Consider the following 24,864-nt stretch of genomic DNA (forward strand, 5'->3'; position numbering starts at 1 on the left):
AATTTATCTATTTTTCCCCATTCTGTAAGACTGAGCTCATAGTACTTAGTTTCCAGCCAGTCATGTTGGGCTGATGCAACGTTGGTATTTTTCATTAACGTATAACGAGGAGAACGTGCTGCTACAAAACTGAACAATCTGTATATTGCTCAGGCTCCCTGGAAATTTTAAGGACAAATATACTAAAACCAGAAAGACAGGTGGGTTGTATTCTTCTATCATGCCAACAAGCATCTTTGTTTCATCATTGCTTTGTTTTTGAAGTATGCAGTGTTTATATTGTTACAGCTATGGTTGCCTTTGCTTTGTGCTGTCTTGATGCAGTGTATATGATCTATGGTGAAGTTGTCGTTCCTTAGCAACTAAAATAGCTTTCCCTGATCAAACAAAGAAAGAAATCTAATAAAATCAATCTAGATTTAGAGTTGGGATGGGGAGCAGGGGGCAGGGCAGGAAGCAGTGGCATGCCTTAAGATACAACACTACAAATTTTTGCAGGAGTTTTGGATTTCTTTTACAGTGTTGTAGACATTTTTCTTGTTCAGAGGCAAATATCTTTTGTAGACATTTGCTTGTACAGTTTTGTAGACATTTGCAGGCAGTAGTGAGTGGTCTAAGGATTTTTTAATACAGAATTGCTATAGCTGTATGTAAGAATGAATATAGGAACCCCCTTAAAAAAAACTGTAGGCCACATTGGGAGAGATACACGGCATATATATGTAGAGTAAATGAGCATAAAATGAGCTAAATGTTAATTTGCATCTTCCTAAAGGCCTCAAGCCATTATGATGATTGGTACAGAGAAGTCTCTGGGAAAACTAGAGATAAGTGCAGTCAGAAGAACTATCCTTCTAGTTGTTACAAAACTATCAGCACCTTCTTGGATTCAATAGCAGATAGAAGGAATGCAGCGACTGATCTGGAAGGCTGAGGAATGTAACTTGTTGGTGATCATTATTACACTATTAAACTCCTCCGATATCCTGGCCCTGCCCCATTTTTTTTTTTCTCTCTATATTTGACTTTTTGAAGGCAGGTTCCATACTGTATGTTTTAATTTTTTTTTGTACATGGTGAAATTGATGATTATTACCTTCCAAGTAAACGCTTTGTTTTCTCATCTAAGGTTTCATTTAAATATAAATCCGAGTTGCTTTATATTAGTGATACTTCCTTTTTGTCTTTCTATTTGCCTATTGTATTATATTTCATGTTGTTAGTTTGAAATAAGTGGGAAAAATCCATTAACTAAAGGACCTCTTTAAGATGTGTGCTTATCATTGTAAATAAAGGCTTTGCCATAATTTGCCCATACTCACATTCAAAAGTGATCAGATCTAAAGAGAGGAAGGAAGCTTGTCAAAGGACTTGCAATGTGGATCTGGTATATGAATGAGTATGATCCCTTCTTCTTCAAACTCATAGCTCTGTGGTGACGTTTAGTTCTTTTAAAATCTAGAATCAAATCAGCTTTGAGTTTTTCCTCTCACTAGGATGTTTTGCCTCTCATTTAATCAAACCTGCAATCAGTATGACAACCTTTTTTTTTTTCCACTGTATGTTTATGTAGAAAATTGAATGTGTTCTTTTAAAATCTGTTGGATAATATGATTTTTATAACTGTAGACATCTGACTTTTTTTTTTCTTTTCCTTTTGCCTTTGTTAGTGTCAAATCAATAGTGCCTTGACTTCATTTCATACTGCTTTGGAACTTGCAACAGACCAAAGGGAGATTCAACATGTCTGCTTATATGAAATAGGTAAATCAGATATTTTTATGCTATAAATATATCACTTTCAAGTTTTGATTAGTAACTTCAATAAAGAAACTGGATTATTTTTATCAGGATTATCAAAAGGTTTTGGAATACTGGCCTTTGTCTTGGTTGGATTATGTTGATGATAATCTTGACATCTTGTTTAGGGGAGTAGCATTCAACAATTAGCTTATATTTGCAGAAAACCTTAAAATTATAAGTGACGCAAAAATCATAGAATAGACTATAGAATCAGAAGCGAACTGTGCACCTACAGAAGGTTCATTAAAATAAGCAATGAATTCATCTGCTTTGTCAGTGGAAGCACTGTTTCTGTGCCAAAAACTAATAGGTCTAATGGAGCTTCATAGATTGCAAGACCTATATTTCATTTCATGCTACTGATGTAAGAAAATGAACAACAACAACAACAACAAAGTTTAATTCTTTGTTTTTAGTTTGCATAGAAGTCTTTAGAGTAGAGAAAATATGTTGAGTCAAGCTTTAAATGTGTCTGGTATAGGTATCTTGTCATAGTCAGGAGGAATAAGAGGAGCAGGTGGTAACTTTGTAAACATTAGCATTCTACAAAACAGCCTTTTTATTTTTATTTTAAAAAAAAAAGGAGCTTTTGGTGTCTGTATAGATTTGCTATTGATATGAAATGGATTCATCGTCTTGTATCACACCTATAATTCAATATTTTCCAGTTAACTTGAACGAGATTTTAAAATGATTGTTTAGTTTTGGTTTTAACTTTTCCAGTTATTGGTGCAATTGTTAAGCTAGCTCCAGCTCTCATAAGCAAATTTTATGTTTCAGTAATATTTGTTTATACCATGTTTGAATTACTGTGCTCTCATGTTAAATTGGTCTAATTTTTAGGTTGGTGCAGCATGATAGAGATGAATTTCAAAGATGCATTTGAGTCCTTTGAAAGGCTTAAAAATGAATCCAGGTGGTCGCAGTGCTATTATGCTTATTTAACAGCAGGTGAGTATTTTCAGTGATGCGGGTAAGTGATTAAATCAGCGATGTGATACGGCACTGTTTTGTTTCGGGAGAGTTGACTAGTGCACCTAGTGTGTTCCACACTGCCAGCTGCTTGTGCAGCTATCTGTCAGACTTCACTTATGTGATTTTATGTCATTTATTAATGCATGTGCATATGCCCTTGTCCTCCAGCTATAATTATGATATGACCTATCACTACAGTGAAAATGTATTGCAAAGATTTAGGTAATAAATCATTAGAGTTTGGGTGGTATTAGTCCTTTAATGGATACGAAAAAAGAAATGCTGGCTTGTTAATGATCACAGAAGGATACCTGGGAGAGCTGGGATTGTGTTCAAGTCCCACTCTAGGTCCTTTGCAGAAGTGTGTGTGTCCCCCCCCCCCCCCCCCCCCCAACTTAATGATATTTGATCTTTTTTTCCTGTTTCATATCAGAGAAGTATTAACACATTTTTGCTTCTGTGTCATTATAGTGTGTCAAGGAGCCACTGGTGATGTCAGTGGTGCTCAGGATGTGTTCAAGGAAGTTCAGAAGCTTTTCAAAAGAAAAAACAATCAGATTGAACAATTTTCAGTGAAAAAGGTTTGTGTTTAGCAAAGGCTAACTTGTTTCAGTACAGTAGATACACCTGATAATTGTGTTGCATTATTTACCAGTATTTATTATTGAATGAATATCTGCTTTCTCCTGTGTTGCTTTTGTCAACTTATTGGGAAGGATTCGGGTGGAAAAACAATAGTGTCACATATTTTAAGGAGTCGGCAAACGAGATGTTAATTAGCTATTCACTTTTCAACTCAAGTAATTATTAAAGAGACAAATACACAATACCGTAGTTGTTTTGGTGATTTTTCTCTCTGGCTTTGCTTTTCTTTCTCCTTTTTTATCTTGTCTTTTTTGTCAAAGCCTTAGTTCTTTTTGACAGCTAGGGAAGTCTTGGAAGTAGACAAGTCTAGCCTAGCCCAGACTTGTCTAAGAAGTATCACCCAACCTATGATCTTGCAGATGTTGCTGGATCAACATCCAGTCAGTATGTTCTTGAGATTGTGAAATAGAAAAAAACACGTCTAGGATAAAGAAGCTTTAATTTTGGTCAATATGTAAGTCCTGTAATTGAAAGATTTTGATTTTCATTCTTAGTCTTTAATCTACAATGACGTTTTATTAAAATTGTTGGGTGTTTTCATGAAACAATTACTGTTGGTGATATATTGTTTGTGAATATTATGCTTGCTGTAAAAGTACAGATGACAGATCTTCCCTCTTTTTTCTTTCTTCCCAATTTGCAGGCAGAAAGATTTAGAAAACAAATGCCAACCAAAGAGCTCTGTGTCCTGGCTTCCATTGAAGTATTGTACTTATGGAAAGCACTTCCAAACTGTTCCCTCTCCAACTTACAGCATATGAGCCAAGGTATAATATGGGTCCTTGATCTATTTGTTTTAAATGAGGTATACAATTTTCTTCTTTTGTGCAGACTGGCTGACTGTTGTAGCATGAAAATTTAAACCAGCATGCATATGTGATAGCAAAACAGTTCGAGTAGCAGTGGAATAAGGACCCATTAAGATTCAGCTTAACGCTTCATTTTTACCATTTGTATAGTTTCTTTTGGAAACTTTTTTTTTTCAACTGTTGCATATAGTTGGGTTTCTAATCAGTTATGTATGCCCATTAGAATCATAGAATTATCTGGGCTGGAAGAGACCTTCAGGATCATTAAGAACAAACATAAATAATTGCTCAAAGTGAAACAGTAGTGTGGTAGTTAATGTTCAAAGTCAGCAGACAAAATTGAACTCATTTAAACCTAACTATAAAATTAAAAAATAAAACCACTAATTTATTTCTGCATGTTAATTTTCTTCTAAGAGGGAATATGTAGCTTGTGAGGCTATCCATGATGTGGTGAGGTTTCTTTTTATGTTGGCTGCTGGGAGCAGAATCTTAGTGGTGAAAGGTGTTCTGCTCTTGCCTCTTTCTCAGTCTCCAGATGTCTTTGGATGAGATCTGTCTAAAAAAAATTATGTGTAATTATGGTAGCAGTGTTTACCAAGAACTATTTACTACCCTTCCCTCCATCCACACATCAGTCTTTTTTGCATCCTGCAGTTTCCAGTTATACTCCACTCCTTCAGAAAATTAAAAATAAAGTCTGCCACTCAGATTTCTTTGGTTCTGTAATTGTGAGATTTTGGGGGTCGTACATGATTTTTACATAAAGCTAGAAAACTAGGGTCAGGACTAGTTGTTTTTTTCTTTTCTTTTTTCTTTTTTTTTTTTTCAGGACTAGTTGTGGTTTTGTTCTTTTCTCATTTTTTTAAAATTTAAGGTAATTTGTCCATTTAAATTGTATGGTGGCAGTGGGTTGCATTCAGATCCCTAGTTTTGTAGTCTCAAAAGACAATGGTGAAGGTTTTAAAATGAGATTTACTTGTATAAAAATAGATTCCAGTATTTTTTTTTTTGTAATTTGCCTGTAGAACAATCAACCTTATAGATTGCAAATGGCATTTACTCCTGTCCTGCATATTCAAAAGCAACATAGATTTTTTCCTTTAAGCTTCCATCTGGTGGTGCACATTTTAATGTGAAGTAGCAATATGGATTAAAATTCAGTGACGAACTTCTTGTAAGGCTTGACACTGACAGATATGTCTGCATCAGTGATCCTTGGTTCAAGATTTTCTGCACAGTGAAAATGTTGCCATGCCTTATGTGTATCTCAAGAATGATGAGCTGATAAAGGATTTTTCTTTTTGTTTGCTGCTTCTTCTCATGGACAAAGCGGGGTTTACTATGCTGGAGGGAGTTTCCAGGCTTTTCCTTGGGGCTGGAAGTTGACATAATAAAGCTCTGGTTTGTAGGAATTAAGTTGAACCCATGTGTATCTTCATAAGTAAAATGCCACGTAACTTTAGACTTTCAATAAAAATGAGAGCTGCCAGAATTATGTGTTGTGTAGTGTCCAAATACTTTATGCAGCCAATCCTTAATTAATCATAGGTGGTTTATTTGTGATGCGGATAAACCGTTTTGTGACTGCAGACCTGGTTTAAATCCATCAGAATTTGTTAGATGAAGCAGAATGTGAAGTTAAAGGAGCCCTACTGCTCCTAGACCCTAGCTCCTTTTGAAGACTTGAAAAATCCTGCAGACACCCCTGTTACTGTAGTCTCCGGAAGCGATGGTGCAGACAAGTGCAAATGGTTCTTCATGGAACTAGTCTTGGCTTAACAGAGCTGTTCTGAGCTGTTACTAATAGGCGTGATCAAAATGGAGCCTGACTCATCTAGAGATGGTTACGTACATCATGATTCATTGAGAACAGCACTATGCAGCTGAAGGCACAGTCTGTCCCTAGATTGTAGACCATCAGAGGTCTGGCAAATTAACCTTATCTGCTCATCAGCACTGGGAAGTGTGATGCCAAAGTACCCTAGTCTGGGATTTTAAGTCCAGTACAGATTTCTGTGTCCGTCACTTGGCTTCAGTTAAGAACAAATCAGCTTTGTCTGGACTGCTTGGTTGAGGTTTTTTTTTTTTTTTTGCTGTTATCCTTGTAACTTGGACTATATATTTTTCTTTCAATATCTGGAACAACCCGGTTGCCTATTAACACCAGGAGGAGTTGATTGTTTATGAACTTTAACTTTCTAGTGAATACTTCAAGGACAAGTAGAGAAATGTATTCTCTTCCATTGAAAAGAGCACACCCACTACTGCAGAGGGCCAATTCGTTCCTGTTAGGAATTATTACCATAAGTGACAGATTGCTTGAAGAGACTGACACAAAATGGGTTGTATTTTAAAGAAACCAAACTACTCTGATGTAGATTGTTATTAGCATCTCCTTTTTCTAGTTAAATTGAACTGTTAGACTAAAAGTCACCATAGATCGCAGTTCTTGTCTAAGGAAGGATTTCAATCCATCTTATTTGTTTATTGAAATCTTTTCATTAAGCTTGTCAGGATGTTGATGATTCATCAGCTGTTGGTTTGAGGAATTTGCTTCTTGGTGCCATACACAAATGCTTGGGAAATTCTGAAGATGCTGTTCAGGTAAGTTGTTAAATGATAATTATACCATTAATCCTGTTTTATGAACTATTATATTAAACAGTAAATATAGTTGAGAGTGTTAAGCCACTAATTTTCAGTGCTATCGGTCCATCTGTTGTATGAATCCCTATGAATCCCAACAGAATAGGTTGGGTTCTTTTCAAATCTTGTAATTTAGTGTGGCTTCGTTATGGTATCTGTTGTAAAAAATAATTGGCTAATGTCGAGCAAACACGGAAGCTAACGTGGCTTGTAGAGGAAGAGTTAAGGGGAAGCTGGGTAGAAGAATGGAAAAGTTCTTCTGCTTCTGGGTTTACTCCATCCGACAAAGAAAATTCAACTTAAAAAAAAAAAAATGAAGGCTGACCTTTTGAAGGCATAGATATACTGCTCTAGAGCTATTAGACACTGAGAGCTCTAATTATTAGCACGTACCAAAAAATAATTTTGCCATTGCTCTAGACTGTAGGCACGCTCCACATCTCTGTAGGCAGAACTTTTTTTTCTTCACTCCCCCAAATGGAATACAATTCACATAAGGAACCTGGGAGCTGATGCTGGTTTTAAATGTATGTTTTCTGTTTTTCTCAAGCATAGTTTAAGTAATCAATGCACTTACTCTTCAAAATTAAATTTCCTTGTTAGGCCTAATAGTTTTCAATATAAAGTTGGAAAAATTTTGACTCAGTTAATACATTGCTTGGTAAAAATACAAACAAATGATTTTTACCTTGATGTAATAGTGTTAGTGAAAACCTCTGTGTCCTTGCTTAAAGAATCTCTACCATTGGAAATTTAAACTTATTTTAGCTCTGGGCTAATTTCTAGTGCTTGAAGTTGACAGGTACTTCTGGATTTTTAACCGAGCAAACAGTCTATTTTAATGTTATTGCAATCTTTTTCTTTGTATAGTTTTTTCAGCGAGCTGCTAAAGATGAGCTGTGCCGTCAGAACAACTTATACATCCAGCCATATGCTTGCTATGAACTTGGCTGTCTTCTATTAGACAATCCAGAGGTAATAGTATAATTTATTTTTTTAAACTCTTAAATATCTACTGTAGAGATTTATTTATTTATTTTACTAAGAAATGTAATGTGATTTAGGTAGCAGCGTTTTTATTTCAGTGTTAAGAGCTTCTGTAAGGACGTTCTGAGGTGCTTAATGCATCTGTTGGTAACACTGCAATGACATACTTTGTTACTGGGTTTTATTCGTATGTACCAGAGTCTGAGACTGGCTGGAATTGTTCAGGGGAGTTGCTACATTCCTGACATTAAGTGATGTCTTACTTCAGGATTAAAATAAATGTTTGCAAACCATCTGCATTTCTATAGCTGAGATGTTTATGGACAGCAAGCACTGAAGCAAGAGTTTTGATGAACAAAGCACTATACTTTGTTATTTAGTACTTTTCACTGAAAAGCGCTACAAAGACTTGTAAAAAACACTTTATTTTCTTTTCACCCCTCTGGTCATGCCATGATACCCTTTTTTTTTTTCATACATCACTTACAGCAACAGCATATGTAAGTACTGGGGTATAGAAATACTTGCATCGCCCCTGAGGATGCAGAGAACCCTCTCTCCCTGCACTTGCCCTGTGTTCCTGCTGTTGGTGACAGCAGAGGCCTGGTAAAAACGCCTTGGATAGGTAGGGATTTGTTTGCAAATAATAATTAGTGAAATTACATTTCCTAGGTGAATGTCTAAGATCCTGTTCTTGCATATTTAATTTTCTCTTGGATACTGTTCAAGTTCAAAGATTACCTGTAATAATTTTTTTCTCCAAATAGAAGCGGGTGTTTTCCTGAAGTATCTCCATATTCTTGAATCAAACTTATACTGTGAACGATATGGCATTTGTCAAGTCTTTTCATGTTGGGAATATTTATGCCCACTCCTGGACAAATGTCTTCATAATCTCTGTGGTGGTTTTGCCCAGCTGGGCAGCTGAACTCCACCACAGTCACTCTCTCACTCCCCCTCCTCAAAGGAAATGAGGGAGAACATACGATGGAAAGGGCTCAAGGATTGAGATAAGGACAGGGAGAACACTCAATGATTATCGTCATGGGCAAAACAGACCCAGCACAGGGAGACTAATTTAATTGATTGCCTATGACTAGCAGACTACAGCTGTGAGAAACAAAGCCAACTAAAAACACATCCCACCCTCCCACCCACCCTCTTCCACCTCCTCCCCCTGAGCGGCACAGGGGAATGGGGACTGGGGGCTGTGGTCAGTCCCTGACACTTCGTCTCCGCCGCTCCCTCACAGTCACTCTCTGCCCCTGCTCCCCGTGGGGTCCCTCCCACGGGATGCCGTCCTTCCCGAACTGAGCCTGCGGGGGCTGCCCACAGGCAGCAGCTCTTCAAACTGCTCCCACATGGCTCCGTACCACGGGGTCCATCCCCCAGGAGCAAACTGCTGGAATACAGGTTCCCCACGGGCAGCAGCTCCCCCCAGACCCCCTGCTCCTGCGTCCTCAAAGCTAACTCAACTAGGGGCATGCATACCATCGTACTATTTTGTGATATATAAGGAAAGTGATTTTAGTCGTTTAAATTCCTGGAAAGCTGTATGTGCTTGACACTTTGGCTTTCACTCTGATGTGAAATAAGGCTTTTGTTGTTCTGAATGAAGAAAGCAATCACCTGATTTTCATACTTGGTTGATGAATACATTTGATTGCTCAGGTCTTTGCCTATACTCTGCCTCCTGGGGAGCTCCAAGTTTCCTAAAGTCGTGCAACTTCACCACTCACTGTGCTGTTTCCTTCCTCAAATGTATCCTCATTACTTGGGAGTTTATGCTGCTTTATGTAGTACCTCCTGAATCAGATTGCAAGTTAGGGGAAGTGGTTACAGGGAACGAGCTTTAACCCCCACCTCATTGTATGTAGTTTTATAAAGTCATGGGGTTGATAGTGTCTCATGTTCTTAAGATTCTGGGTTAGGTTGTTTTTAGTCTTACCTTACTTAATTATCTGAGCTGAACCTTTCCCTTGAAGAGGAAAGGAAAAGAAAGTCTTTCAATAAAGAAGGACTATCACAATGAAGGACAAAACTAGAGAAAATGCTTTAAAAAATAATACAAATAATACTCTTTTTGAAAACTGTGATGCCGTATGACATAGAACTCGTCTTTGAAGCCTGGTAGGGAAGTCTGAGTTCAGTAATGTTCCTGCTGCTTTTTTTTTTTTAATGTTTAAATTTGATTATGTTAAGTGTCTCAAAAAAAAAAAAAAAAGAAAAATGTTGCAACTGGTGCTAGGTAGAAGTGTGGTGGGTAGTGAGGTTATCTCAAAGCTCTGCAAATTTAGGAGCACTCCTTCTGTCCTTGCCTTATATGTGAAACATGCACACAGAAACCAAACATACTTCATTTTGTGTGTTTGAGGGCTGAACAAGCCTTGGCTTGTAGCTGCTACTGAGAAGCTGTGGTGGCACTTAGTATCTGAAAGGAAACTACTTCTCTTGGCACGTGGATAATAAGGAGGCAAATGTTGCTTGACTTGAATAAAGTGGCATGGGGTGGGAAAAAGAAAAAGCTGGAATTAGAGGTGAGTGGATGCTATTTTTAGAAGACTGCATTTACTAGCTTGAGGTACCATGCAAGTCATATTTGAGAGCTCTGTAATGTTCAAGAAAGAGAAGGGAATAGGATTTTATTACTCACCTTTACCAGAGAGGCTAAGCATATTGAAGAATATGCATGTTAGTATAAAAAGCATGCTTTTGTTAAATATACATTCCTTTAAAATGACTCATAATTACATGTTTGACCCGTCATGCAATCTGAATCATCTTCGTTAATTTTTAACTTGGTTAGAATCAAATTCTTTGAGATTTTAGTATGGTTACATCAAGAGTAAGATTTTTTTTTTGTTCTTATATGCCGTGAATGTAATTTAACCAATGTAAATACATAAGACCATATTTGGGTATAATTGAGTAAGAAAACTAATTTTTTCTGTCTCTTATCAAGCAATTCATTATTTATTTGTAGTACTTCTACAGTACCTTTTTTAGGAATAAAATGTGAACTTTTTGTAGTAAATATTAATCTGCAAATACATACATCTTTTCTTTGGAGTTTGAAAATGAGATTTCTGAAAACTTTTAGTTCCTTAAAAAAACAAATTTTGTAAATAAATGGCTTAAACTTCAATTAAGAATCAAAAATTACTCTATAGGTCAATTAGTCATGAGTCACTAGTCTCCCTGTGCACTGACGTAGCTCACCAACGTCAGCAGCAACATCCATGTGAAGCTGCAATTGCTCCTTCCTTTGTTAAAGACTTGAAATATGTAATACTTGACTTGACTGCCTCATAGTATTTCTGGTTTCCTACCTAACCTGAGGGGTTTTCGTCTGCTTGATACCTTGTTTTCAAGGTAGAGATGCTATTCTGGACTGACCAGGCTGTATACTTGAGATACTTTCTGTAACATTTGCGATGCATTTCTAATGCAGTATCTGTCTTTTTGTAGACTGTGCCAAGAGGCAAAACCTTACTTCTCCAAGCCAAGGTAAAAACTAAGACACTTTCAAACTTATCTTTCTGAGAGAAGGGTATTTGAGAGGTTGTATTGTGTTTGTTTGTTTTGTGGGTGTGTCAGTGTCCCTCACCTGTAATCTGCAGCGCTAACATGTAGGTACACATTTTTATATGATGCACATTTATGTTATGTAGATATGTATTGATAGGTCAGTCATGGTACAGAGTCCACGTTAGTGACCTCTGCTGGAGTGTTAGGACTTTGCCTAGTTTTTCAACTAAGACTCGGATACAGAAACGTTGAAAACTACAACTTGCAACTTCATATATGTCCTGTCTGGTCCCTGTCTTGGGAGTGAGTGTTGGGATTTTTCTAGAGCTGTAGGACTTGTGTAACTTCCCAGGTACTGTTAATCTAAACAGATTCCAAACAGCACATTGGAAATGGAAGCTTTCTGCTCTCTTCACCAATTTGGAATTTCTGTAATTATTCAGTTGCTTTGGGTAATGCAGGGATATAAACAGCAATAAAGAATCTCCACCTCTTCTCTTCAGTCTGTTTTGCAGTGTGACCTCTTAAGCATTACTAGTAAAATTATCTTCATATGCTAAAGTGAAGGAGGCTAATAGTTGCATGTTTTTTTGTATTTCAGGAGGAATTTACGGGCTATGACTTTGAGAACAGATTGCACGTCCGCATACATGCAGCATTAGCCTCTCTAAGAGAAGTAGTTCCACAGTGATGGACAGCAAATTGTGTTATCCTTTCCCACAGTTTCTGCACTTTAAGATGAAGCAGAAGAAAATGCTGTTGGGAAGACCAGCTTTTCTTCTGAAAACCACTTGTGCCAGAGACACTTTCATAGTATGGTCAGAGTTGGTATGGCTTAGTAAAATATTACAATTTTTATTGGAAGTAAATCAACCAGGAAGAAGGTTAAGTGACCTTGTATATTTTAACTCTAGTTTTTATTTTGTTTAAACCAGGCTGAACACAATTACTTGTAACTCTGCAAGTGAGCCTAAATAAGCACACAGGTTACTTCAACAATATTGGCAGATGTGATTTTTACTTTTTAAAGTAGATTTAGATCTAAAATATGCTAAGGGGAGCATTTTTGTTTTGATTAGAACATGATAAAAGTGGTGTAAGTGTTGAAGATGGGAGTGGGCAGAACGCTTTTTTTTTTCTTCAGGTATTAGCCAATAAGCAAGAGAGAGAAAACTGGCCACAAAAAGCAGGTCCTACTAACTTGGAGTGGTTTATTTCAGTGACTTCATGAGTAATGTGTGGATTTTAAACCTCCCATCCCCCTTCCATTCTTAATTCCTTCCCCTCCCAACCCAGCTCATAGTTGCGATATAAATTATGTCAATGTTTAGGATCTGTGCTTCTGGTACATTCCAGCCACGTACTTTGTTTTACATGTAATTACAGTGAGAGCAGTTTTTATTTTTGTTCTTAATATTCTGAATATACATTAAAATAAGTAAGCCAGATAGAGTAATTTTACGTATTTTCCATTCAAGCTGCTGAACCTTTATGGCAGTGACCTTTAAAGGTATTAAACAAACACACCCACTCCCCACCTCCAACCCTATTTTGGTAGCTTTACCAATACTACACTATCTTAAGTCTCTGTATGGTATTCCAAACCTGTGGTGTTAAGATACCAAGATACCAAAATACCTCTGAGGGCTTGATACTTTTTCCATGACCATATAATTTTTAATACTTGGCCATCTATGTGCTCATGTGTAGCTTTTTTTTTTTTAACTCTTTGTCTGTAATATGTAGTATCTCCTTGTGTTGTATATTCAATTAGTATCATGTTCTAGGATGGTCAATATTTTTTTAAAGAAGCTTATGAATGGAAATCTGACCAGAAAGTTAGTTCAATTGTGTTACTTTGTAGAGCTAAGAAAACTGGGTATCTTTGGAAATAGTTATCTAAAAGCCTTATCTTTACTTTGGTCAGGTTGCCTTAAACAGTTCCTTAGCTTAAATATTTTTTTCTTACCTTTTTGCAGAATACGTTGCCAAGGTTTTAGACCTTGCCTGCACCTAACCTTCATTGATTTGCTTTTGAGGTTGCATCTAAAGCAAGACTGATATGGAGGAGAAGTAGTAATATCATATTTGGTAGGCCAAATGAAATGGTTGAGTCACTTTTATTTCTCTCTAGAAATACACGGTTCCTGCTATGAAAGGCATTCCTAGAGCAGTTAAACACTTCTGTTGCAGTTCCCGAAGGAGAGGAGAGACTTTATTTTTCTATATCCTAGGTATGTTACAGATAGTAGTACACTGTTGGGTTTTTTATTCAATTTAATCAGTAATATTGAGTCACACAGGAGTGTTCAACCTTATTTGAATTGGTCAATCCAAATAAGTATTGAATAGAATATAATATATATTGTGTGTGTATATGTATAGTGACTGCTTAGAATTCGAATCATTATTTAAAAAAAAAAAAAAAGGTCTTTGATGTACTTGAAATCTTATTTTGTCCTACCTGACTTTTAACATTTTGTAGTCAGAGAAACAATCCACTCTGGGTGAATAGCTAGAGACGGTACATTTAATGACAAAATTCCTTTAAAATGCACTGCTTAAATATAACGTTGAGACTAGGCTGTTCAGGACACAAAGCACCTGCATGCGATTTGTGTTGGGATGTCTAGGGGTCTACATACTTGGAGGTAGCTAGCAAATTGTAGTAAACTTATTAAAAGGCCTGTTCTTCTCACCAGGCCGGGAGAAGGTATGGAAAGACACTATATATTAACGTAACAGTTTAGCTCTGTGCAAGTTGCAGCTTTTCTGTGGATTTAGCAACTCATCTGATTTCATCACTGAAATGGTACTATCTGTTTCTGTAATTTTTTTCTCCCCTCACAGGAGAATCTCCTACCTTGTAAATGTCAAAATTATTTTTTATGTTAGATTGTGCCTGTGATGAGAAAACATTTCAACTGTATTTTGTGTAAACTGATAAGTTTTTATACTTTGGAACTCGGAGGCATGGTCTAATAGCAATAATGGAATATGCATCTTGCTAGTTCATATGTTAAGACTATCTTTACTGGGTCAGGTATTTTTGTTGATGTTGATGCAGTTTTTATCTCAATATGACTCATTTCAAATAACTAGAATTTATAGATGTCACTAAGTGGCATATTTATTGTGATGTACTGTAAATGTTGTTAATTTACAGAACTTGCACTTTTATATTTCTGAGTAAAATTAAAAGAAACGTGGACATGAGTTTTGTTCCTTTGCTCCTCAAATTTGTCTTTTAAATTGGTGGCCTCCTGAACAAGATGATATCAAGTATTGGAAAAACTTCTGGGATGTCAAGTGACTCTGTAACAGTTTTCTAGTCAGCAATTACCTCAGCTTTTGTTCTTCCAGTATAATTATAGTCTCCTGTTTTGGAAAGTGAGTTACATGTGTCATGTTGAGATCAACCATAGAATGAACAAGGTTTAACATGCGTTTTTAAGAAATCAAATTTACTTGTTCTTCATTTAAAAAAAAAGAAATAAAAACAACACACAAGTGTAATTTGTTGTATTCCTACACCTTTGAAAAATGTTTCTAATTTACTCTAAAGCAAACAAAAAATTTAATTTCTCTCTGATTTTTAATGCTTGTTTCATATTCTGGTTCTGCTTTATTCTGAAATAAAATTCCCCAAACGTTATATTGAATTGCTTATCAATTTACAACAATCTGATCATCTTCCTAATGACTGATCGTGCTGTTGTTTAAAAACTGCTCTGTAGCTGTTTGGAAGTTGAAAGGGAACTAGCATTATACTGGTGTAGAGCTATACGTGGTTTTACAAAGGTGTTGCTAGAGCCTTGGTGGTGTGGTGAAAGCAGGGTATCATATATAAGACATGTGAATTCACTTTCCAGTCATTACTAAATTTTCTTACTAACATTGATAATGATCATTTGCATGAAAAATCACGTGATCACTGGACTGTATTATTAAAGGTAATATTTAGAAGTAAAGGTATACTTCTAGCTGTCTTTTAATGCAATTGGGCAGCCAGTGGCATTTGACCAAAACATCTGTCATTGGATCAGCAGAGGGTCTTGAGAGCTGGTCTACAACATAAATGGTAGACTCCACTGAACTTCAGGAGTAAGTAATACAGATACACTGCCTCTAATTCTTCATCCTGACAGAGCTGTACAAGAAAATACTCTATATAAAATTAAAGTTTGAGGGTGGGGGGGGAATGGGGAATTGCTTCTCTGCTAGTTACAATTTGAGTAGATGCTTATACAACATTGCCTTTCATTCTGATGTTTTGAGGTGAGTAGAAAATGCTTCAAGAACTCCTTTTCTGTGAGTCTTTCTGGATAAGATGGAAATATTCTGCAAGCAGGTGAGTTCCAGTTCAGGCTTTTCTGGAGTTGTATACTGAACTACTTCTATTTCACTGTATCTTTTTTAAACAAGTTTGGACCCCTTTGGATCTCATTGCTAAATTGCCCAGGATTTTCATGACCTGTGTAGTTGCTGTGTTTTAACCACAGGGAGTTCATGTTCAGTTGTTTTACTGTTACCTATAACTTTTTTTCATTGCTACTTTCTCCAGAATGCTTTTTATCTATTGATGTGAATTCTTCTAAGACAGTTTTCCAGTGTACAAACTGATTAATCTCTTGTGTTCGGCAGGACTGGCTGGTCCTTAGCCAGATTTTTCAGTCATCTTTTTTTTTTTTTTTTGCAGGCTGTGCTTATGTATAGGGGGTGCCCAGAGAGGCTCCGAGACAAACAGGTGCAGATTAGAAAAGCTCGTCTGAGTTGAATATTCCAGACATGCAGAGGGGAAGAGAGACTGTTAGACTTGGTTGAACAAAAAAGACGTTTATGTAATATACACCTACCTGTGTTTCATTCAGAGCAGTATGTTTAATGTATTGAAAAAAGGTAATTGTACTCCTGGAGACTATACCTATCCCCACAGGTTTCACTTGCAGCAAAGGTCCTCAGCAAGGGGAAGATGGAATCAGAGACATGTGCATACACCTTAAGTAAAAACAGTATTTTGTAGCTTTGGTAGGTAAAGCTAGAAAGTTTTCTTGGAGTTTTTCATATATGAATGCAAACCTCACTTAGAATTCTACTGAGGTTTCTGGGGAGTAGAAATACAAAGGTGGTGTGTACGAAAAACGCAAGTCCTGTTCTACCTCTTTAGGTGAAAGATTCCAAGTTAAAAAAAAATAATAAAATTAAAAAACCTAACCATTGTGATACATTGATCTTTTGTAAATTGTCTTTGATGAAGAGTTAATGATCAATTTTTTTTTTATTTTTTTTTTCCTCTCAGAAACAAAAGGTTTGTCTGGGACCTTGATTCACTGAACTTCTGTCTGGTAACTAGTCTCTCTCTCATGTAAGATTTTAACCTTGTCTGGAAGCTATTACTTCTGCAGATGGGGCAGAAGATGGCAGGACAAGGTCATTATCTTCAGTTAGGCAGACTGCTCTTAGGCTGACAGGCTCTTCCTTTTTGGGCCAAAGGGCAATGTGTGTTAGTGGAGCAGCTGGTACAGTTCTCATCATGGATTTAGTCTAGGTGGCTTCCAAAGCTGGCATTCAAGTTCCAGTGTAGTGAATTAGTTCCCAGAGATTTTTTTTTCCTATAAGCTCCTGGGTTGTGCTCTTCCTAAGTTTCAGACAGACATTGTTAGTGGCTGAAGCTTTTTAAATATTTAAGGACACTTGTGCTTCTGTTCAGTGACCTCTAATTATTTTCTGTTTTATGGCATCTGTATCTAAACATCTTCAAAGCTTTTGATGTGCAGTTTCACAGGCCTGGAATTTTTGAAGTTTTCCAAAGGATATTTACAAGGTGTATTTTGATCCATATTCATTGAGATGTTCCCATGACATTCTGCACACAGGTATGTTTAGTGTGTTTATGAAGTCCTGTTGCTTCCATATGCTCTCCATACTGAAATCTAGACTTCAGATTATTCTGACTCCAAAAGTAATGCATTCTCAAAGTATGTCCTATTCTGTAACATTCTATTATACAGAAGCCATTCTTCCTAATTTTGTAGGTCTTAGTGTATTGATACTTAACTTTGCAGGCCATGATGTTAAGAAAAATAAAATCATTGACACTCTCCAGAAGCGATGAGGTATTGTATGTGGGATTTTTTTAGTGAAAAATTGTTTTCTAAGGATTCTTTCATGGAAGAAGCATTTTGTGGTGTTTAGCATTAACATAGTTTCCAGTGAAAGAACTCAAAAGTGGTACACTGTTCTCTTAATTTTGAGTAAACTCTTACAAATATAATGTTACGTGTTACTAGATGAAGCCACTGTAGATCACCTACACACTTCAGGAGCAAGGGCACCTGAACCTTAGATCGTCTGTGCCCCTGGAAGCCCCTGCGGGTTGCTGCAGAGTCACAGATGCCCGGCAGCAGGTAGGTGGGCGATGATTCCTCGTCATCGATGGAAAAGGGTCAGAACGGACTAGTGCTGGGATCCACTGGATCTGGCGGTGACGCAGGAGAACTGTGATGTCACGGCCCCGGGGAGGCTCCGCCCGTGGTGCCCCGGCCTCAGCGGGGAGGCTGCGGTGGGAGGGGGCCCTCAAGCAAGCAAGTATTGGGGCTGGGGGCTCAGGGAGGGGGGGCATGTCCTGCGAATGTCCCAGGCTCCTGTGTAGATGGTTCCTGTGCCTCGTCACAGGGGTGTTTGAGTTTGGTCTGCCCTAAGGGGATGTGCGTGGCACAGTTTTAAATGCCCACGATGGTTTCCTCGCTGTAGGGTCAGACCCCGCTGCCCAAAAGGCCCCGCAGTGTGGGGGTGAACCATTTGGACGCTGCACATGGTAACTGCCCCTGTTACATTTAAGGAGCGTTTGGGAAGCCTTGGAGAGGGGCTGTTGGTGGTGTGGCACGAGATGAGGTGCTGCAGTCACGTTGGACACCTCACACTGGGATGGGATAGCAGATGCTCAACTTACCCATCTCCTTGTTGCAGATGAGAACCTGTAAGGCACCTTCCAGTGGATGAAGATGAGCCTTTCAGTGACCGAGCTATCTGTTCCAGACAGCCTCCACACCTTACTCGAGGGTGTGACCACAGCGGTCATAAAACACAAACCAGTAGACACTGCAGAGTTTGTAGCTCTCTATTTCCAAGACTTCATTGCCTTTCATAGAGGTTTGTTCCTACCAATGCTTATCTGAAGAGGACGAGTTATTTGGGTGCTAACTCCAGTTTAATTTGTGCTTCTGTTTTCAGACAATCTAAATTTGGACTTACAGGAAGTGGTGAAAAAATTTGATTTCAAGTACGGTAAGATGATTGCTTATTCATTTTAAAATATTTTGAGACCATGTTCCAACATAAACAGATGCAAGTGGTTTTCATTTACCGTGGGCTACATCCCCTCCATATGTAGCCCTGTGAAAGAGGCGCATAGGCTCTGTGCTATTGAAGAGGTGGACGTCTTCAGAAAGCACTTGCTTCCATTTAGTGTGGGAAGAGCTAGTCCCCTGGGATGCTCTGCTTTCTGCTCAAGCATAGGGGACAGCTAGGGTACTCTGGGGCATTTTAAGACATTGAAGTAGGATTTATCACGTGCTAAGCAGATAGCGACTTCACAAGTTGTACCTATTCTTTGCAAATAGATATTGTTTGTTTATAGAAACCCAATTTAACTCTGCATGTTACTGATTCCTTTGGAAAGTGCTGGGAGTTCTCAGCTGCTCCCTGGGTTTGGCTGTACGGGCTGGAATAGGTGGTGCTTCCTGGAGGGTTGTGTGGGAGCAGCGATGGGTGCGTTTTCTAGCCTGCAGCCTGTTGGTATCTGTCCTGCTGGGTTGGGTCTCCCTTGTCTGCTTACCAAAAATACCAGCGTGTTCAAATAACCCATCACCTGGGGCTATGGTACAGACAGGTTCTTTAGGGATCCTGGGCAGAATGAGAACGCTTCTAAGTTGTAGCTGTGATTAAAGCGTTATTTCACAGAACGTTGTAATTAGCCTAGCACTGGATTTTTATAATCGGAATCACTGTAGAACAGAACTTTATAACTAGCATGGCTTATGGTTACTTAGCATTTGTTCTGAGCACCTGGAGCCTCTGCAGACTGGGGCAAATCTTAATGTTTAGCATGCAATATAACAATCATAATCTAGGCTCAAAATACACGTAAATGAGTACGAGTCACTCGCTCAGTCCTCAGAGGAAACAGTTGGTGGTGGGAGCATCCCTGACCACCAGGGTGTTTGTTGGTTTTGCTGTCCAGCAGCGGTTCTGGTCCAAGCCCTACTTAGGACTTGCAGCTGCATGATTTTCTAGGCAGTGCTCTGTGTCCCGTTACTTTTCCCTGTTCTGTGACGGGACCATCACATCCTGGTTGGCCAGGTGCCTGGGACCTTCAAGATGCTGGCAGGGAGGGAAAAGTTGGCCCAGTGTCCAGGACCTTGAAGATGGGTGAGGAGGGAAGACGTCTGCCTGGTACCCAGGACCTTCAAGGCCAGGGATGAGGGGGAAAAGGGTTGGGCTGATACACGTAAGCAAGCTGGTCATGTAATGGCTATTTGCCTTCTAAAATGGCATTAGTTTTGCTAACCGTATTACTAGGGATCAGGGGATACAGCTCATTATCCCCATTGCTCAGAGTCCACCTTAGCTAGCTTCTGAGTAACCCTGCAACTAGCCAGCACTGGAGACAGTCTTGGTCTATAGATTGAGAGTTAGGCATTGAGGAAATTACAGCAGTGATGAGATGTCTCAGCTATGAACAGGAAGTGCTATTATCTTGTTCCTAGCTTAGGTTCTCCTCTAAAACGAAACTTAGAACCACTGACTTCAGAAGTAGTTTTCTTCTTGTAAAAATGTCTGGTGGAGATTGCAGCGTGACTTAAAATATCAATGAAACATGCATTTTAGTGCATTTGCAAATGTTGCATTAATGATAACACAGCTGTTATTGCGTAATGTCACATGCAGAAACTTTGTCTGAATACCTGTCAGTGATTCGCTTATGTGACTGCAAACTGACCCCGCTGTAATCACCACACTCCAGTACTCTTCACCCAGAGGGTGGTGAGGCCCTGGCACAGGCTGCCCAGAGAAGCTGTGGATGCCCCATCCCTGGAGGTGCTCAAGGCCAGGCTGGATGGAGCCTTGGGCAACCTGGTCTGGTGGGAGGTGTCCCTGCCCATGGCAGGGTGCTGGAACTAGGTGATGTTCAAGGTCCCTTCCACCCCAAGCCATTCTGTGAATACAAGCCAGCCTTGCCCTTCTTCCCTTATAGAGCACTTAGAGAAAAGAGCACTTAGTTGAGCAGAGAAATTCTGTAGTAAGCTCAAGCAAGAGCTTACTACAGAACTTGCTACAGAACTACCTCTGGAGTTTCCCTCTATGTTGTGAGCGTAGTTTTGGGTCTGTCTGGGCACTAGCAGGTAGCTAGCTAGCTTCTGTAGCTGCAGGGGAGCCTTTCTTTTCTATAGCACTGCCTGATACTGACAGTGGGGCTGTGTTGGCTTGGGGACAGCAGAATAATGTTTTAAGAGAGGATTTCTGTCATCCTTTGAGTTGTTTCATTTCTGATCTCATCCAGTCGTGACTTCAGAAGACAGCTCAATGCTAAGCTGTGATGGTGTGTCCAAGATTCACTGTCTTTTCTGCTCTGTGCTACAGCCACAACTGTACTGGTCTTACACATTGGCTAATGCTCACTAAACATGACAGCCAACAGCTCTTGCTCTTGTTTTTAATCAGTGTTGAGGGGTTTATTGACCAGGTGGTGGAACACTGTTCTGATCCCATGAGTACTGTCATGTGTTCCTCCATTGACAGTTAAGCACTCAGCCGTTTGTCACCCTGTATCTAAAATTTGTTCATGGCTTACCTTCTTCTTCATTTCGGTATGTGTTAAGTCACGCAATCAAGATTCTTCAGGAAATTAAAATGTCACTGTCTGTGCATCTAAAATAATTTGTGTGGGTCCAAAGTGTTCTCAGGCATTGCAAAGGTGAACCGTAGTCTTCTTGCTGGCTTATCTGATGTGCTTAACACAAAAAGCTATTTTTTTTTTCTTTAGTGGTGTTTGTGGACAGTAGTTGCGAATGTAGCCATCGCTGTAGGATCAGGAATACAGTTAAGGATTCCTTGCTTTTAAAGTTGTGCTACTGCCTTCTGAATTTTCTTTCCCCTTACTGATAGCCAAGCAACACTCCCCCCCCCCCCCCCCCTTAATTACACATCTCTGCAGCAGCCTAGGAAGCCTCACAGTTATGCAGTAGATCATCTAATTGGGTTGACACTGAAATCACTGTTTGTTTAAATGGAAACATTTGCTAATCTATTGCCATTATGTGCTTTTTACTTTGCAGAAAATCTGACTGGGGAACTAGTAAGGAAGGCATCGTACCACAGAGACACTTCACTGTCTAATGAGCCCCAGAAAAAGGAAGCCTCTACTGATACAGAGGAAGATCAACTTCTTGAAGACCTTGCTATCGAGTATAGCTCCAAAGTAATTCAGTGCCCATCAGCTGTCAGTTCTGTTGCAGAAAACAAACCCTCCACTGGACCTGATGGAGCTTCATCCCCTGAGGGCCCTGAACTTGCCTATGTGCCTGCTGATCCCGAACAGCTCGCTGCCCATGTGCTAGGTAACAGTGATTCTGCTTATTCTGTGAGGGATGTGGCAACCAGCGTGCAGACTCTTGATGAAGACTCTCAAGCCTCAGAGAATTCGTTTGCACTAGTAGACAATGCTGACGAAGATGCTGCTGCTGCCTTGGCAGCTGGGGCTTCTGTCGAGGCTGTCAGGTCACAACCAGGAGTGCAGCATTGCTCCTCCGTGGCTGGAGAACCAGGGCCCTCAGACAGCCAGGCTGATGTCTCAACAGATGATGTAAAACAAGTTTCCTCAGTCCTTTTGCAGGAAGAACCATTACCTTTTCCTCCACCACCACCACCACCACCATCACTTTCTTCCCAAGGGCAGTTGCAGGCTGCACCTTCTGGCAGTGCAGCTGAGGCTATCTCAACGACTGAGGGGTGCAATAAGCCGCTGGTGGATGCAGAGGTTCCACCTTTCATAGAGCAGTTCCCAGAGAAAATAATCATTCCCTTTATAGAACAAACAGCTTATCTGTTAAAGATTGAGCAGCCATTAAATGCAAGCCAGGTCTCCTGTGCTAAGACCTTAGGTCCACCTGCTGCTGCTGCAGTGTGCCAGCCTGAGAGAACGGAATCCACAGCACACATGGAGTCAGCTGAGCAAGTTTATGTCATGTCAGGTAAGAAAGGTCCTTGTGTCATCATCCTGTTCCAGCATCCAGCCCTACTACCTTCGTCAGTGGTCATTAAATGGAAAACCACCTGCATCAATGCAGCGGAGAGGCAGTGACTTTTGAGAAGCCACTGTACCAGCACTGCTTGGCCACAGTGCATGTTAGATCTCTGCAATCTGTTCCTCTTCTTAAAAGATCTCACATTCCAGCATTGACGTATGAGGTTTTCCATTTAAAAACAAATGGTGGTGGTTGCCTGTGCTGTCTTGGTGAATCTGGCGAGTTTCTGCAGCTGCGCTGGGTGGGCAGAGCACTGGTCATCAGTTCTGCAAACATGAAGAGAGCTGGTGCGCTGATTCTTGGTGAGGCCCTTGCCGGTGTCTCTTCCCGGTGGTGATAAGTGCCCAGCTCATCCCTCGCCCAGCTGGGAAAACCCTCCAGGGTGGAGCTCCCCTGCCCCAGGTCTCCCAGGTTCTGCAGAATCTGTCCAAGCCTTAGCCCAGGTGCTAGGAGAAGAAGTACAGTTGTGAGGTCTCAGCAAAGCATGTTGTAGAGGAGAGCTGAACGTGAGCAGATCTGTAAATTAACAATATTGGTTCTTAAGAAATGGTTTTGGGAGAGTTTGGCAAGCCTCAGTTTCAGAAGCACTGGTCAGATGGCTGAGTTCTCAAATGCTCACTCAGAAGAGCCTCTCACCACAAACAGTTTCACTTTCCCAGGCTGCAGGTGTCTGTCAGCTGTGTTTCAAACTGCATCTTCTATCCCAGCTCTCTTCTACCATGCTTGCTTTTACGAAGGTATGTTTGTCTTAAACATAAGGACTTAGACCGTGACTGGAATTCACTGCTCCTGACACCAGCCCTCTTACATTTTTATCTTTGTAGCCATGGCGTCAGGGGAAGCCGGACAGCCACCACCATATTCTAATGTGTGGACCCTCTATTGCCTAACTGACTTGAGGCAAGGTCAAAAGCCACCATCCCCTGGCCAGCTGCCGCAAGTGTCTGCTCCAATTTACGCGATGCGAGAAGAAAACAAGAGGGGAGACATTCCAGCTTTCATTTTAGTGGGCTCTACGGTTCAGACCGGGCGGGACTGGCAGGCTCTTCCTAGCCACGCTGTCTTCACACAGCAAGGGGCAGGTGCCAGGAGACTCACGGTAGTCCCAGTCCCCGTAGCCAGGCCAGCTGATGAGGAAACAGGCAGGCCGGGTGTGCCAGACTTTATCTCGGTTGCCATCTCTCTGGATAACGTGATGTCTGCCAAGCAAGGCTGACCAGCTGGCGACACGCACGCAGGTATAAACGCCCTTGCAGAGGGTTACAGGGGAGATGCTGGGGGTTTGGCTTTTGCTACTGACAAGCGTAATTCAACCCATCTTCAACTATAATTTGGTTTAAGGCCAGCGATTAAACTACTTGTCATGCATAACAGACCCAGTGCCTTTCCCAGCTTGTTACTTTGCAATTAGTACTACTGCTCTTGCTCTGGTTTTAGCCTAAAGTAACCAAGATTTAATCTGACATTTACGTACATTTGCATACAGATCAAACTTAAAAAAAAAAAATCAGACTGCAAGTGTAGCATGACAGTGTTGCAAAATACTATTTCACTTTAGAGTTCATTTAGGTAACATAATTAAATTGTAGTTCTCAGTCTATACTTTGTACTGAGTTCATGCTTTTTTTTTTTAAACAGGGTGAGAAGCGATGCTGGCTGGCCTTCAGGCCACCTTTGTAAGGAATGGAACAACATCTTAATAACTGCTTTAAAAAAATGACAGCCATTAGAATTGCATCCTGTGCATTTTATACTTTTCTAGCCCAGCACAACGTACCCAATGTAACTTTCAGCAGGCACTATGAAAATGCACTCTTGCAATATGACCAGAGGCAGCGGCTGCAGCTGTTGTGTTGCTGAGTGCTCCAGCTCCTTCACTGTGCTAACGGTGTATGCATAAGCTCAAACAACACAGAGATTATGCAGAGCTGAAGTTAGTTCAGTGTGTAGTGTAAAAACGGAAAAAAAAAAGTATAGTTGTAGCCTATACTGCTGGGGTTATGCTCACAGGAAAAACTGCCAAGAGAAGGCATTTCCTCTTACCTATGCAAACGCCACCGCATCACTGCCCTACCTGGGTAATTCTAGTAGTGTACACTAAAAATGGAAAGTATCTCCTTGCCTTTGGAACAGTTTCGCTGGTCCAGCTTCCAGCCTGGAGG

The 24,864-nt window shown here is 39.8% G+C and overlaps 2 protein-coding genes across 5 annotated transcripts in view; both read left to right on the forward strand.

The window, feature by feature from the left end:
- The window catches only part of TTC39C (tetratricopeptide repeat domain 39C), a 39,440-nt gene extending 24,389 nt beyond the window's left edge, over positions 1–15,051 (forward strand). For both annotated transcript variants that reach the window (XM_040547887.1, XM_040547888.1), the window contains 8 exons: positions 1,671–1,764; positions 2,647–2,754; positions 3,250–3,359; positions 4,067–4,190; positions 6,742–6,839; positions 7,752–7,856; positions 11,337–11,375; positions 11,998–15,051. In XM_040547887.1, the coding sequence (XP_040403821.1) occupies positions 1,671–1,764; positions 2,647–2,754; positions 3,250–3,359; positions 4,067–4,190; positions 6,742–6,839; positions 7,752–7,856; positions 11,337–11,375; positions 11,998–12,087 (768 nt within the window). In that variant the 3' untranslated portion in view covers positions 12,088–15,051. The remainder of the gene's footprint in view (positions 1–1,670; positions 1,765–2,646; positions 2,755–3,249; positions 3,360–4,066; positions 4,191–6,741; positions 6,840–7,751; positions 7,857–11,336; positions 11,376–11,997) is intronic.
- A 2,859-nt stretch (positions 15,052–17,910) lies between these two features.
- CABYR (calcium binding tyrosine phosphorylation regulated) lies at positions 17,911–24,603 on the forward strand. 3 transcript variants are annotated; one of them, XM_040547889.1, is made up of 6 exons: positions 17,911–17,980; positions 18,366–18,548; positions 18,630–18,683; positions 21,734–22,648; positions 23,527–23,940; positions 24,341–24,599. In XM_040547889.1, the coding sequence occupies exons 2-5, from the start codon at positions 18,395–18,397 to the stop codon at positions 23,916–23,918; spliced, it is 1,515 nt and encodes a 504-aa protein (XP_040403823.1). In that variant the 5' UTR covers positions 17,911–17,980; positions 18,366–18,394; the 3' UTR covers positions 23,919–23,940; positions 24,341–24,599. The 3 variants fall into 3 exon arrangements, with proteins under 3 accessions (XP_040403823.1, XP_040403825.1, XP_040403824.1); XM_040547890.1 differs by lacking the exon at positions 17,911–17,980 and adding an exon at positions 18,096–18,213; XM_040547891.1 differs by lacking the exon at positions 23,527–23,940 and having other exon boundaries at positions 17,912–17,980; positions 24,341–24,603.
- The last annotated feature ends 261 nt before the right edge of the window (positions 24,604–24,864 follow it).

This window comes from Cygnus olor, chromosome 2, assembly GCF_009769625.2.
Source record: "Cygnus olor isolate bCygOlo1 chromosome 2, bCygOlo1.pri.v2, whole genome shotgun sequence".
Lineage (NCBI taxonomy): Eukaryota > Metazoa > Chordata > Aves > Anseriformes > Anatidae > Cygnus > Cygnus olor.

What these genes read in the sequence shown, in the direction of transcription:
- CABYR (XM_040547889.1), top strand. Translation starts at nt 18,395, where the DNA reads ATGAAGATGAGCCTTTCAGTGACCGAGCTATCTGTTCCAGACAGCCTC. An exon ending in CTTCATTGCCTTTCATAGAG is followed by an intron (nt 18,549 to 18,629) that starts GTTTGTTCCTAC and finishes TTCTGTTTTCAG; the next exon opens with ACAATCTAAATTTGGACTTA. An exon ending in AAAATTTGATTTCAAGTACG is followed by an intron (nt 18,684 to 21,733) that starts GTAAGATGATTG and finishes TTTACTTTGCAG; the next exon opens with AAAATCTGACTGGGGAACTA.